At 33.5% G+C, this 13,476-nt stretch overlaps 1 protein-coding gene across 5 annotated transcripts in view; it reads left to right on the forward strand.

The window, feature by feature from the left end:
* Positions 1–13,476, forward strand: part of PKN2 (protein kinase N2) — a 164,159-nt gene that overhangs the window by 56,035 nt on the left and 94,648 nt on the right. For all 5 annotated transcript variants that reach the window (XM_060090065.1, XM_060090064.1, XM_060090063.1 and 2 more), the window contains 4 exons: positions 1,648–1,802; positions 8,710–8,827; positions 9,375–9,520; positions 9,610–9,823. In XM_060090065.1, coding sequence (XP_059946048.1) covers positions 1,648–1,802; positions 8,710–8,827; positions 9,375–9,520; positions 9,610–9,823 — 633 coding nt within the window. The remainder of the gene's footprint in view (positions 1–1,647; positions 1,803–8,709; positions 8,828–9,374; positions 9,521–9,609; positions 9,824–13,476) is intronic.

Below are 13,476 nucleotides of genomic sequence, written 5' to 3' on the forward strand. Positions count from 1 at the left end.
TCACGTAAGAGCTTCAATGTATGAATTTTGGGGGTACACAAACATTCCAACCATAGCAATATGTTATGTAGTTCTTTTGTGTGCCTGATCTGAAAGCTTGTCTACCTGTTATAGTAGTTTTCTTTAAGCATATGTCAACTTACAAAAATCAACTTTTGGAGCAGCTCATTTGTAATTTGGGAATTCAGTAGCAATAGAAACCTTTCTTGAATTTGAATCCTAGTTAATAACTGTAACTTTACCTATTTCCTGATATGTAAAGTATGGATAATATCTGTCTCAAAATGTTATTTTAAGGATTAATATGCATACATACACATTTGTGTGTGTGTATAATTATACTGTTATATATGTAAGTATACACACATACACACAGCGGTTAGTATAGCTGTTTACAAGGCTTTTAAATGGCAAAGAGGCAGCATAGCACAGCAATTATTAAGCTAGACTTTGGAACAGAACTGACTTACTACCTGTATGACTTTGGGCAAGTTTCTTAACTTCCCTGTGCTCTAGTCTTCTTTTCAGTAATAATAGGTGTAATACTTATTTCAGGGCTGTTATGAGGATTAATGAGTCAATAAAGCCCTTAAATCAGGACTTAGACCTTGTAAAGTAGTACGTAAATGATAAAATAATATTATTTTATATCAGTATCTAACATAACATCTGTATTTTTGTAAGTTAGTTAACTTATTTTTAAACGTTTTTGAGCTAGTGACTCTTTTTTTAAAGAAGTATAAAACCAAATATGAAACATATTTATTAAAATTGGATAGTCACACCATCTTTTATTAGAGAGAGAAGGGAGCCCTGAAGCATAAAGGTTAAATGACTTGCAGTTTAAGCAGTTTTCTGGTGATTACCAAGCTACTTATAACTAAACCAGGTCTATTACCCTAGTCTTCTAGCTTTTTTTTTTTTTTTTTTTTTTTTTAATCTAGAGACCTGGTGTGGATAAAACACAAAATAACTTCAATATGAAGAAATTTAGATATGTGGTAGAACTATTAGATGTGTTTCAACAATAATGGATTACTGAGAATAATTAGAGTGTTCTGTTTGAAGTTTTTGTTTTTGTTTCAAAATAGAAGCACCACGGTATGCTTTATGAAAAGTAATGGACTTGAATTTTTGGTCTTCCTACACGCCCTACCATCATAGTAGAAAGCAAAATGTGAAGGCTTTTATGCATACACTTAGATTATTTTAATTAATGCTAGCATTATATTTGAAGTACCCTTAGTCCTATGTATAGGTAATTATTTTAGTAGAATTTGTATAATTTTGAGTATGCTTTGTTCTCTAACCAATCAGGTAATAAGTAGGGAATTTAGTTTAATTCTTAAATACATTAGTCAAATTGATTTGATTTAATTTTAAAGTAATTGTGTTAGAAGAACCTTGGACAATGATCTAACTCAGCTTCAGACTCAGTGTAGTCACTTCTGTAGTATCCCTGGCAGATAGTCCTAGAACTCTACTTGAATATTTTCTTGACTTGAATTCTTGTATTTTCTGTAAGCATAAGGAGATTCAAGCTTGTCTCAAACCTTGTAATTCTTTATTCTTTGAAAATATTAACTTCCAATTTTAAGCAGCAATTGGTCCTAGTAAATAATTTTTAATATACTATTTAACTTACAGATTGCCCAAGGACTCCAGATACTCCCAGTAGTGATCCTCGTTGTTCCACCAGCAATAATAGACTGATGGCCTTACAAAAACAATTGGATATAGAACTTAAAGTAAAACAAGGTGCAGAGAACATGATACAGATGTATTCAAATGGATCTTCAAAGGTAAGTACAGTAAATAAATATGTGTGTATACAGTCAATCCTTGTTATTCACTGATTCCACATGTGTGAATTAACCTACCTGATAAAATTTATTTGAAACCCAACATCAGTACTCGTGGCACTTTCACAGTCATTTGTGGGCAATGCACAGAGGTGTAAAAAATTTGAGTTATCTGATGCGAACGTTCACAGCTTATGTTGAACAAGATGATACTCTTCTTGTTTAAGCTCTTATACTGTAAACAAGTATGCTTTTCATCATCTATTTAGTACCACATTTTTTGCGTTTGTCTGCTTTTCATGATTTTGCTGTTTAAACACTGTATTAGGATTTCTGAGATCTTTTTAGCCTCCAAATCTGTGTATTGACAATACAACAAATTGGAAACAAAAGATTTCTAAAATATTATTTTAAAAATTATTTCTATCAAAATCAATCAATAAAAAATTTTTAAAGAAAATTGTCTGAGTAAAGGGTACACAGGAACTCTCCACTCTCCACAGAAAACTACAACTTTTCTGTAAATCTAAAATTATTCTAAAACAAAAAATTTATTTAAAAAAGTTTTGGCTATAATGAGTTTTCCATCACTACATACAGATCATTAAGAAAGGACAAAAAAAAGAGAAGACGTTCTATCATTAATGATTGTTTGGACTAGATCTTTGGATTCTCAGGGAATCTGGTATGGGCATGTAACTCCTAATTAAAAACCAGTGTTACGGAGAACACTTGTTACTAATAGGAATGTGTCCTTTTTCTGAGATATAATGTGGAAGAGAAAATGATAGGAACAACTGAACTGGATTAACATGAAGGTTCTTTCCAATCTAATGTTCTACAGTTTTATAATTTGCAAAAAGTCTTAGAAAGGTTGATTTATTATAAAATCCACCCTTCTACTTTCAACTCATTTATCTTAAAGATTTTTGTCTCTGCAAATCAGTTTCTTCCATATTTTAATAGATAGTTCTTAAGTAATTTCAGAATAAAAGTTTTAGGTATTTCTTTTTGTTTTTTAAGTTTAGGAAGAATTTGAAATTGGGGGGACTGGAGGGGACAGTAGGAATCTTTGCTTGGAGCCAAGTACCCTATGTACCCATTCAAATGAAATTTGTGAAGATGCTGAAAAGAGAAATGTGTATATGTTATAAATAAGATTTTTTAACTTATTTATGAAAATTAGTTCAATTATATGCCATATTTCAAAATAAGTTCTAAATTATTTTTAGAGAAATGTATTTATTCCTACTTGATGTATTACTTACATGATCTGATACTTGATAGTATACTACTTCACTAACTTTGAACATTTATTATGGGACTTCACTAACTTTGAACATTTATTATGGGATGGTAGAGTTGGTTTTTCTGTTGTTTTTAGTATTGACCTTTAGTTTGGGTTGTTTTTTTTTTTCATTTTTATCAAATGTTATTTGGGGCTTTTTTTCTTTTTTTAAGGCAAATACTGTGTTCTTGGAACTGTGAATGCACCATATTATGCTGAGTGTTTTAAAATTAAAACACCTCTGGAGTAAGGTTTTTTAGCCTACAGTTGATGGATTAGATTGAGAGGTTCATGAATCCTTTGAAGTTATAGGAAAAGTGAGTGTGTATATTGATAAATGGATGAATAAGAGGGCCATAAGTTTCACTGTATTCTCAAAGTGGTCTGTAACCAACAACCCCCCTTCCCGAATTTAACAGGTTTATGGATGTATTAAAAGGGAAATAGATAACTTACGACAACCACAAGTCCAAAATAAACAGGGCTACTAGTAAGCCTGTTAAAACAAATAGATAAGTTCCAGTAACCTTTTATTTTTGATTAGGAGATCCATTAATTTGAGAAGGGGTCAAGTGGAGGTCCAGAGCATATTAACAGCTGCTATAGTCTCTGAGGTAGGCCTGCCAGTTATTGTTGTCAAGATTTGGTCGTTAACTGTTTCATTTCTCATCTTTAAACCTCTCATAGGGTCAAAGTATATCTTATGAGAATAGGGAAAGTTGTACATTGAAGTTATGTAGAATATTAATTTAGGTATTATGTAGTTAAAAGTTTGATAACTGTTATGCTGGGCTCTGGAGTATGAATATTATAAAAGTAGTGTCTTATACGTAGTAGGTACTCAACAGATAATATCCTGCTTTCAAGAGACACACTATCTAAAAAGCAGATCTCACATGTAAATAACTACAATATATAATAGTGGTATGTTCAAGTTACTTAGAAGCACAGTGGAGAAGAATCACTTAACTATCAGAAGAAATAATTAAAGTCTTAGTATAAGATTTGAAGGATGATTTAGAGTTTAAGAAGGAATTACTTTCTAGGGATAGTGATGTGGGTAAGCCCAGTATATACAGGGTAAGGAACTGTGGGATAGAGTGGCTTGCTCTAAGGAAGTGCTTTCGTATGGCAGTTTCTTATCTGACATACCTGAGGGTAGGTAGGATGCACTTCTAATTGTAACAGTCATCAACTCTAGCAGTTATTTTCAATGAAAGGCCATGCCCTACTGGGGTAACATCTGAATCTCCAGAAAGACACATTTTATTTGGGAAAAGTCCTTCAGATGAATCCAACAGGACTTTTTCTGTTCCCCACCAGAAGAGCTTTAAGCAAATGAAGCATAGTGAGAGGTGTAGCATAATGAAAGACAAACCAGATTATAAAGTACTTTGTACAAAATTAAGCAGTTGAGATTCTGTCTTATAAGGTGTAGGGAGTTGCTGAAAGACTTTTAGCAAAGAAAATATACGATCAGATTTACAGTTTAGAAAATTCACATCCTTCTTCCTCAGACTTGGAATTAATTAGAGAGGGTCAAGTCTACAGGCAACAAGTTTAAGGAGGCTTTTGTGGTAGTCCAGGTTAAACATGCTTAATGCCTCTTGTAACAGCAACGAAAGCAAAGAAGAGAGAGTCAAGCAATTTTGGTAGAATAAATATGTGGTGTCTAGATATGAGGAAGAAGGAAGAATTGAAGATGATTCTTAGATTGGTTATGTGAACAGACTGATGAATGGTGGTGTCCTTCACAACGATAGGTAATTCATAATGGGGAGTGATAGGTATGATTAACTCAGCTTGGCAGTAGATAGTCCTCTTCAGAACTCTGGTTATTGAATTCTATATGATAAAATTATTACCCCTGTACATTTTATAGCCAGAGTTGTCCTTTCAAAAGGTAAGTCAGATATTTTTACACGCTTGTTCAAAACCCTCCAGTGGCTTTCTAGCTATTTTAGAACAAAATCCAGAGGCCTTACTGTGATTCTGCAAGTTCATACATGATTTACTCCTGGCTACCTTCCACTTATCTTCCAAAACTCTTTCATTCTCTCTCATTACCCTCTAGCCATCTTGACTTCTTTGCTATCTTTTGGACATACCAAGGACACTTTTACCTCAGGGCCTTTGCATTTACTGTCTCTGCCTAGATAGCTCTTCTCCCAAGTACTTTCATGGCTTTCTCTCTCACTTCATTACAATCTCTACTCAGGTGCTGCCACTTCAGCAAGCTCTTCATTCCTATCCTATGTAAAATAGCAACCCATGTCTTTCCTTATCCCTTTCACTGCATTACCACTACCTGAAATAATAATTTATACAATCAATTTCTTTATCCTCTATTTTCAACATTAGAATGTAAATTTCATGGTTAAGTAGTACCACTGGTTTTCAGAATAATCTCTGAAGACTTGATAAGACATGCTGAAGAAATGTTTCCTGTTCATATATTCATATGACAAACTAAGCTATTTATTAATATCTGGGGTTCTTTCTAGCCTGTATCACTTTTTTTTTTCTTTTTTTAAATGCTTCCAAGTCTTTTCTTTTTCCTCATTTGAAAGTACTGGACCATCTATCTAGGCCTCCCTTTCTCAGATCTTCCAAAATTGACATATTCCAGTCTTACCTATATTAAAAGCTCACAAAATTTTTCTGGATTCCTTCCACTAAAACTGATCCCATCTTCCTGTGAATTTTTCTGTGACTACTTTTAACATTCTGTTACATATAATAATATTTGTATCTCTTCAAACTATAAGTTTTATAGGGTAGCATTCTAACTGATTAATCTTTGTATTTTTACTGGATGTGGCAACATTTAATTCATGCAAAGTAAGCCATAAATATGTGATGGAAAAATAAAGATAATGATTGGTTTATTTATTTCTGAAAGCTGTGTATATAGTGTAGTTTATTATTTACAATATCACACTATGACTTTTAAAACAAAAAGTTATTTTTTATAAAGTAAAAAAATATAATTTGAAAATATAAAATGTACTTTATTTTTATTTATAATTGTAAAATATTGTACATTTGAAATATAATTACTTGTAGAATGTAGTATGCTAATTACTAATAGTTAACAACTTTATCTAGTCTGTTAGTTTGAACCATATGAAATTGCTGTTTTTTAGTTCAGAATCAGATATTGGCATGTTCATATGGTTCAACCTATATATGTAAAAATTTTCTCATAGTTTTAGCATAAAAGCCAGTATTTCTCTAATATATAATCCAGTTCATATGCTTTGGATCTAGCTTTCCTCTTGTCTTCAACATATTAGGTGCTCAACACAAAAATCCATTGAATGCCTGAAAGCATAAAACTGACAATAAAAATTCATTGAATGCTGGAAAGCATAAGACTGACATGTAGTAACTGTAAATTGCCTGTGATAGGTAATATCCAATGTCAGTTTTAAAAACCTTTATCATACTTTGACATCTATGCACATCTTCCAGAAATCTGTGTGGGAAAAATCATTTACTTTTTAAAATGAAATACAAATGCTTTTCCTTGCACGTTGAATTGAAATAGTTAAGAAAGGCATTTCTAAAGAAGTAAATGACAGAACTACTGTCTTTTCGCATAGTGATAAAATAATAAAAGGAGTAGCTTAATTGAAAAGCATATATAAATATTTATACTTTTACATTAGAACTTCATTGAGATCCTATAATTAATCATTATTTTTATTCCTCTAAAAGATAACATTTTAATGCCAATCATATGCTAGGCAATATAATTTTAATTTTATCTAATGCTTACAGAAGCTCTGTATTTTAGAGAATGGTATCCCTGCTTACATAGTTTCTTCAAGAAACCTATTTGTCCCATTAAATTAGGAGTTTTGAAATACTAACTTTTTCTCTTACTCTAATCTGGTCTCAGAGAAATAGAAAAGTTGTTTCAAATCTTCAGTTTGATGTTCCTAATACTGGATAACAGGAAGAATTAAAAAGTATTTTTATTTTAAATTTGGAAGTTTAATAGGTATATTCATAAAAGCATACGAATATACCTTTTCAAACAAACACCAGATTCAAGCTAGTGTTCTTAATGGTAAAGCATAATTTAAAAAAATTATAGTGTGTGTGTGTGCTTCATGTTGTAAATGAATATTTAAGGGACTTAGTAACTATTTAAGCCCAACTCAATGTGAAATCCAAATATTTTATTAATAAAGAACAAAATCTGACCAGAAACTCTTTCCTAAATGAGTGACCATGGGAACAGGAGAGAAATGAAAGAAAAATTCATAAATTTGCTAATTGCTTTTTCCTCCACTGTATATAACGTGTTTAACTAGTTATATTGGTGTTTAATGTGATATATATCAGCTCACTTTTTTAATGTGTTGTATTGGTGTTTAACGTGATATATTTCAGCTCACTTTTTTTTCCTCGTACATATTGTCTCTCCCATCACAAGTATCTCCATCCTCCCCTTAATTCAGTGTCATGATATACTGTGTGTGTTTGATTTATTGATATGATGCTGCACATCTGATGCTTGTCTCTTAGCTGGTAGTTTTGAGTCTTCTGGAGAATATAGGTTGATTGTATGCTATTTTATTTCCAGATTAATACTGACTGCCTCAGTGATAAAAGTAGAGATGCTTAAATAATATGCAAAAATTGGTCTTTCTTGTGAATAAGTGCTTCCTAACTTGATGCTTAGTTTTATCATTTCTTTTTTGTGGATTGAAGCCTACTAGACTTTGACAACTAATATAACTAAGTAGGAGATGGCATTAACTTCTGTTACTTTTCTCATGAAACTTTTGAAAAAAATTCTATGTTAGTTTTCTGTGGCTGCTGTATCAAATTATCACAAATTTAGTGGCTTAAAGCAACACAAATTTATTACATTACAGTTTTATAATTGAGAAGTCTGAAATGGATTTCACATTCTGGAGGACATAGGAGAAAGTTCGTTTCCTTACCCTTTCCATCTTCTAGAGGCTGCCCATATTCCTTGGCTCATGGCCCTCTTCCTCTGTCTTTGAAGCCAGAAACAGTGGCTCCAGTTCTTCTCATGTGACCTCCTCTTCTGCCTTCCTCTTCTACATTTAAGGACCCTTATGATTACATTGGGTCCATCTGGATAATCCAGGATAACCTCTGTATTTTGAGGTTGGGTGATTAACAACCTCAGTTCCATCTGCTATCTTAATTTCCCTTTCACATGTAAAGTAACATTCACAAGGTTCTGGGTATTGCCACATGGACATCTTTGGGTGGGTCGTTAAATGGTAATTTTTTTGTGATTCAGTATTACTGGAACTAAACTGGGAGGTAGGACAGTAACATTATTTCACTTATATCAGGACCTTTCTTGAAGTCTTTAGACATGATAGAAGTTTATTCACTATAACTTACTCCCTAACTTTTAACTAATGGAGTTGTTTTTCTTATTTTTCACCCTATCAGTTTGATGCTTTTCAAAATAAATGTATCTACCCCAAATATATATATTATAGTGCTCACAGTATTCTTTTGACCCTTGTTTTTCACTTGCTGATGTCATTTGATCTGACTTAGAAGTTATAAAAATGGTTTATTTGTCTCTGTATCTGCTTACCTTTTCAAACTTATTCTTAATAGGATCGGAAACTCCATGGCACAGCTCAACAGCTGCTCCAAGACAGCAAGACAAAAATAGAAGTGATACGAATGCAGATTCTTCAGGCAGTCCAGACCAATGAATTGGCTTTTGATAATGGTGATGGAACAGAGATAAATTGTCATTCTTATTATTATGGGCATATATAGTGCTAAATAAATTTTAAGGAAAGAAGTGGTGGTTCAAAATTAAGGAGGAGGAGGCATTCTGTTTTTTTATCTTGAGTTTTTATCTTTGAGTTTTGATGGCTAAGATGAAAGACTGTATTTTAACATTGTGTCTATTAAGTATTACTTCAGTGTTTATTGACTTTTAAGAACTAACTTTTGGGCCTCCCTGGTGGTGCAGTGGTTGAGAGTCCGCCTGCCGATGCAGGGGATACGGGTTTGTGCCCCGGTCTGGGAGGATCCCATATGCCGCGGAGCGGCTGGGCCCGTGAGCCATGGCCGCTGGGCCTGCGCGTCCGGAGCCTGTGCTCCGCAACGGGAGAGGCCACAACAGTGAGAGGCCCGCATACCGCAAAAAAAAAAAAAACTAACTTTTAATGTTGTAAGAATTTATTTCTTTTACTTGTGTTTTAATCCCTACGTATTAGAAAGTCAAATAAATGGTTCAATTAAGTTTTTTTTTTTTTGTCCCCCTCTAGCCAAACCTGTCATAAGTCCTCTTGAACTTCGGATGGAAGAATTAAGGCATCATTTTAGGATAGAGTTTGCAGTAGCAGAAGGTGCAAAGAATGTAATGAAATTACTTGGCTCAGGAAAAGTAACAGACAGAAAAGCACTTTCAGAAGTAATTTTAAATAAAAATTTTAACTTATAAATATATTAGTCAAAGAATATAACTATTTAAATGACACCATTGTCTTTTCCCTGTTTAAGGCTCAAGCAAGATTTAATGAATCAAGTCAGAAGTTGGACCTTTTGAAGTATTCATTAGAGCAAAGATTAAATGAACTTCCCAAAAATCATCCCAAAAGCAGTATTATTATTGAGGAGCTTTCACTTGTTGCATCACCAACACTAAGTCCACGTCAAAGTATGATATCTACACAAAACCAATATAGTACCCTATCCAAACCAGCAGCACTAACAGGTACGTAGCATATATCATCCTGATTGTTTTAAAATTTTTCGTGCATTTTTAATCTACATCTGGTTCTGGTTTAATAAATGAATAAAAATGTGTTTACAGAATTTTTAAATATTGTGGTAAGATACACATAACAAAATTTATTATTTTAACCATTTTAAAATACACAACTCATAGGCATTTAGTGTAGCCACTCTGTTGTATAACTATAACCAGTTTCTAGTTCCAGGGTATTTTCAGCACCCCAGAAGGAAACTCAGTACCCATTAAGTAGTCATTCCCAATTCCCCGTTTCCCTTCAACCCCTAGCAATCACTATTGGCTTTCTGTTTCTATAGATTTGTCTATTATAGATGTTTCCTATAAATGGAGTTATATAATATGTGGCTTTCTGTGTCTGACTTCTTTCACTTTCTGTACTGTTCAAGGTTCATTCTTCTTGTAACATTCCTTCTTATGGCTAAGTAATACTTTGTTGTACAGGTATATATCTGGTTTTATTTATCTGTTTGATGGACATTTAGGTCGTTTCCACCTTTTGACTACTGTGAATAGTGTTTCTATGAATATTTGTATGCAGGTTTTTGTTTGAACACCTGTTTTCAGTTATTTAGGGAAATTGCAAGGGTTTAAAAGCTCCCTCTTAAGAACCAGGGAAATAAACCAGCCAAATTCATTATTATAGAAAAAAGAAGCTTACATCGGCCATTTTGCTAATTGTTTTCTGTAAGTCTTAATCTTTTTTTTCCTGAATTCTTTTGCTTTCTTTTGTGTTTGATTGAATTTTTCTAGTTTACCTTTTTTATTCTCTCCTTGTTTCCTTTTCTGTATGTGTGTGTGTGTGTGTATATATATATATATTTTTAATCTTTATTGGAGTATAATTACTTCACAATACCGTGTTAGTTTCTGTTGCACAACAGTGAATCAGCCATATGCATACACGTGTCCCCATATCCCCTCCTTCTTGAGCCTCCCTCCCATCCTCCCTATTCCACCCGTCTAGGTCATCGCAAAACACTGAGTCGATCTCGCTGTGCTATGCTGCTGCTTCCCACCAGCCAACTATCTTACATCCGGTAGTGTATATACGTTGATGCTACTCACTTCATCCCAGCTTTGCCCTCCCACCCTATGTCATCAAGTCCATTCTCTTTGTCTACCTCTTTATTCTTGCTCTGAAACTAGATTCATCAGTACTTTTTGTTTTTTTTAGATTCCATAGATATGCGTTAGCGTACATTATTTGTTTTTCTCTTTCTGACCTATTTCACTCTGTACGACAAACTCTAGGTCCAGCCACCTCACTACATATAACTCAATTTTGTTTCTTTTTAATGGCTGAGTAATATTCCATTGTATATATGTGCCCCATCTTCTTTATCCATTCATCTATTGATAGACATTTAGGTTGGTTCCATGTCCTGGCTATTGTAAATAGTGCTGCAGTGAACATTGTGGTGCATGTCTCTTTTTGAATTATGGTTTTCTCAGGGTATATGTCCAGTAGTGGGATTGCTGGGTCATATGGTAGTTGTATTTTCAGTTTCTTAAGGAACATCCATACTGTTCTCCATAGTGGCTGTATCAATTTACATTCCTACCAACAGTGCAGAAGGGTTCTCTTTTCACCACACCCTTTCCAGCATTTATTGCTTCTAGCTTTTTTGATAATGGCCATTCTGACTGGTGGTTGGTGACACCTCATTGTAGTTTTGATTTGCATTTCTCTAATAATTAGTGATGTTGAGCATCTTTTCATGTGCCTCTTGGCCATCTGTATGTCTTCCTTGGTGAAATGTCTGTTTAGCTCTTCTGCCCATTTTTAATTTGAATTGTTTGTTTTTTTGATATTGAGTTCCATTAGCTGCTTGTATATTTTGGAGATTAATCCTTTGTCTGTTGTTTCATTTGCAAATATTTTCTCCCATTCTGAAGGTAGTCTTTTTGTCTTAGTTATGGTTTCCTTTGCTTTGTAAAAGCTTTTAAGTCCCATTTGTTTATTTTTGTTTTTATTTCTGTTTCTCTAGGAGGTGGGTCAAAAAAGATCTTGCTGTGGTTTATGTCAAAGAGTGTTTTTCCCATGTTTTCCTCTAAAAGTTTTATAGTGTCTGGTCTTACATTTAAGTCTTTAATCCATTTTGAGTTTATTTTTGCATATGGTGTTAGGGAGTGTTCTAATTTCATTCTTTTACATGTAGCTGTCCAGTTTTCCCAGCACCACTCATTGAAGAGGCTGTCTTTTCTCCATTGTATGTTCTTGCCTCCTTTGTCATAAATTAGGTGCCCATATGTATGTGGGTTTATCTCTGGGCATTCTATTCTATTCTACCATTGATCTATATTTCTGTTTTTGTGCCAGTACCATAGTGCCTTGGTTACTATAGCTTTGTGGTATAGTTCGAAGTCAGGGATCCTGATTCCTCCAGCTCTGTTTTTCTTTCTCAAGATCGCTTTGGCTATTCAGGGTCTTTTGTGTTTCCATACGAATTGTAAGATTTTTTGTTCGAATGCTCTGAAGAATGCCATTGGTAGTTTGATAAGGATTGTATCGAATCTGTAGATTGCTTTGGGCAGTATAGTCATTTTCACAGTGCTGATTTTTCCAGTCCAAGAACATGATATATTTCTCCATCTGTTTATGTCATCTTTGATTTCTTTCATCAGTGTTTTATAGTTTTCTGAGTACATCTTTCTCCTCCTTAGGCAGGTTTATTCCTAGGTATTTTATTCTTTTTGTTGCAGTGTTAAATGGGAGTGTTTCCTTAATTTCTCTTTCTGATTTTTCATTGTTGGTGTATAGGAATGCCAGAGATTTCTGTGCATTAATTTTGTACCCTGCAACCTTACCAAATTCATTGATTAGTTCTAGTAGTTTTCTGGTGGCATCTTTAGGATCTTCTATGTATAGTATCATGTCATTGGCAAATGGTGACAGTTTTACTTCTTCTCTTCCAATTTGTGTTCCTTTTATTTCTTTTTCGTCTCTGATTGCTGTGGCTAGGACTTCCAAAACTATGCTGAATAAGAGTGGTGAGAGTGGACATCCTTGTCTTGTTCCTTATCCTAGTGGAAATGCTTTCAGTTTTTCACCATTGAGTATGATGCTTGCTGTGGGTTTGTCATATATGACCTTTATTTTGTTGAGGTACGTTCCCCCAGTGCCCATTTTCTGGAGAGTTTTTATCATAAATGGGTGTTGAATTTTGTCAAAAGCTTTTTGTGCATCTATTGAGATGATCATATGGTTTTTATTCCTTAATTTGTTAATGCGGTGTATAACTTTGGTTGATTTACATATATTGAAGAATCCTTGCATCCCTGGGATAAATCCCACTTGATCATGGTGTATGATGCTTTTAATGTGCTGTTGGATTCTGGTTTTTTTTTTTTTTTTACATGGCAGTATTCACATTTTTATTGAGCAGTAAAAAATATATGTGGTCAACATTGTTACTTTCATTTGCAAATAAAAGAGTTGGGAAGTATAGAAACCTGTACTTAACTTTTTATCAAGAGTACTTATCATCAAATTACTCCCATCCAGGCTTCTGCAGGTCTGGAATTTTCTTTCCACTGGATAGGAGTATGTGATGGGAATTCCAATTGATAACATTTTTATTAAAAAAAAAAAGAATCAGCATAGTCAAGTTGTC

This window comes from Mesoplodon densirostris, chromosome 2 (genome assembly GCF_025265405.1).
Source record: "Mesoplodon densirostris isolate mMesDen1 chromosome 2, mMesDen1 primary haplotype, whole genome shotgun sequence".
Lineage (NCBI taxonomy): Eukaryota > Metazoa > Chordata > Mammalia > Artiodactyla > Ziphiidae > Mesoplodon > Mesoplodon densirostris.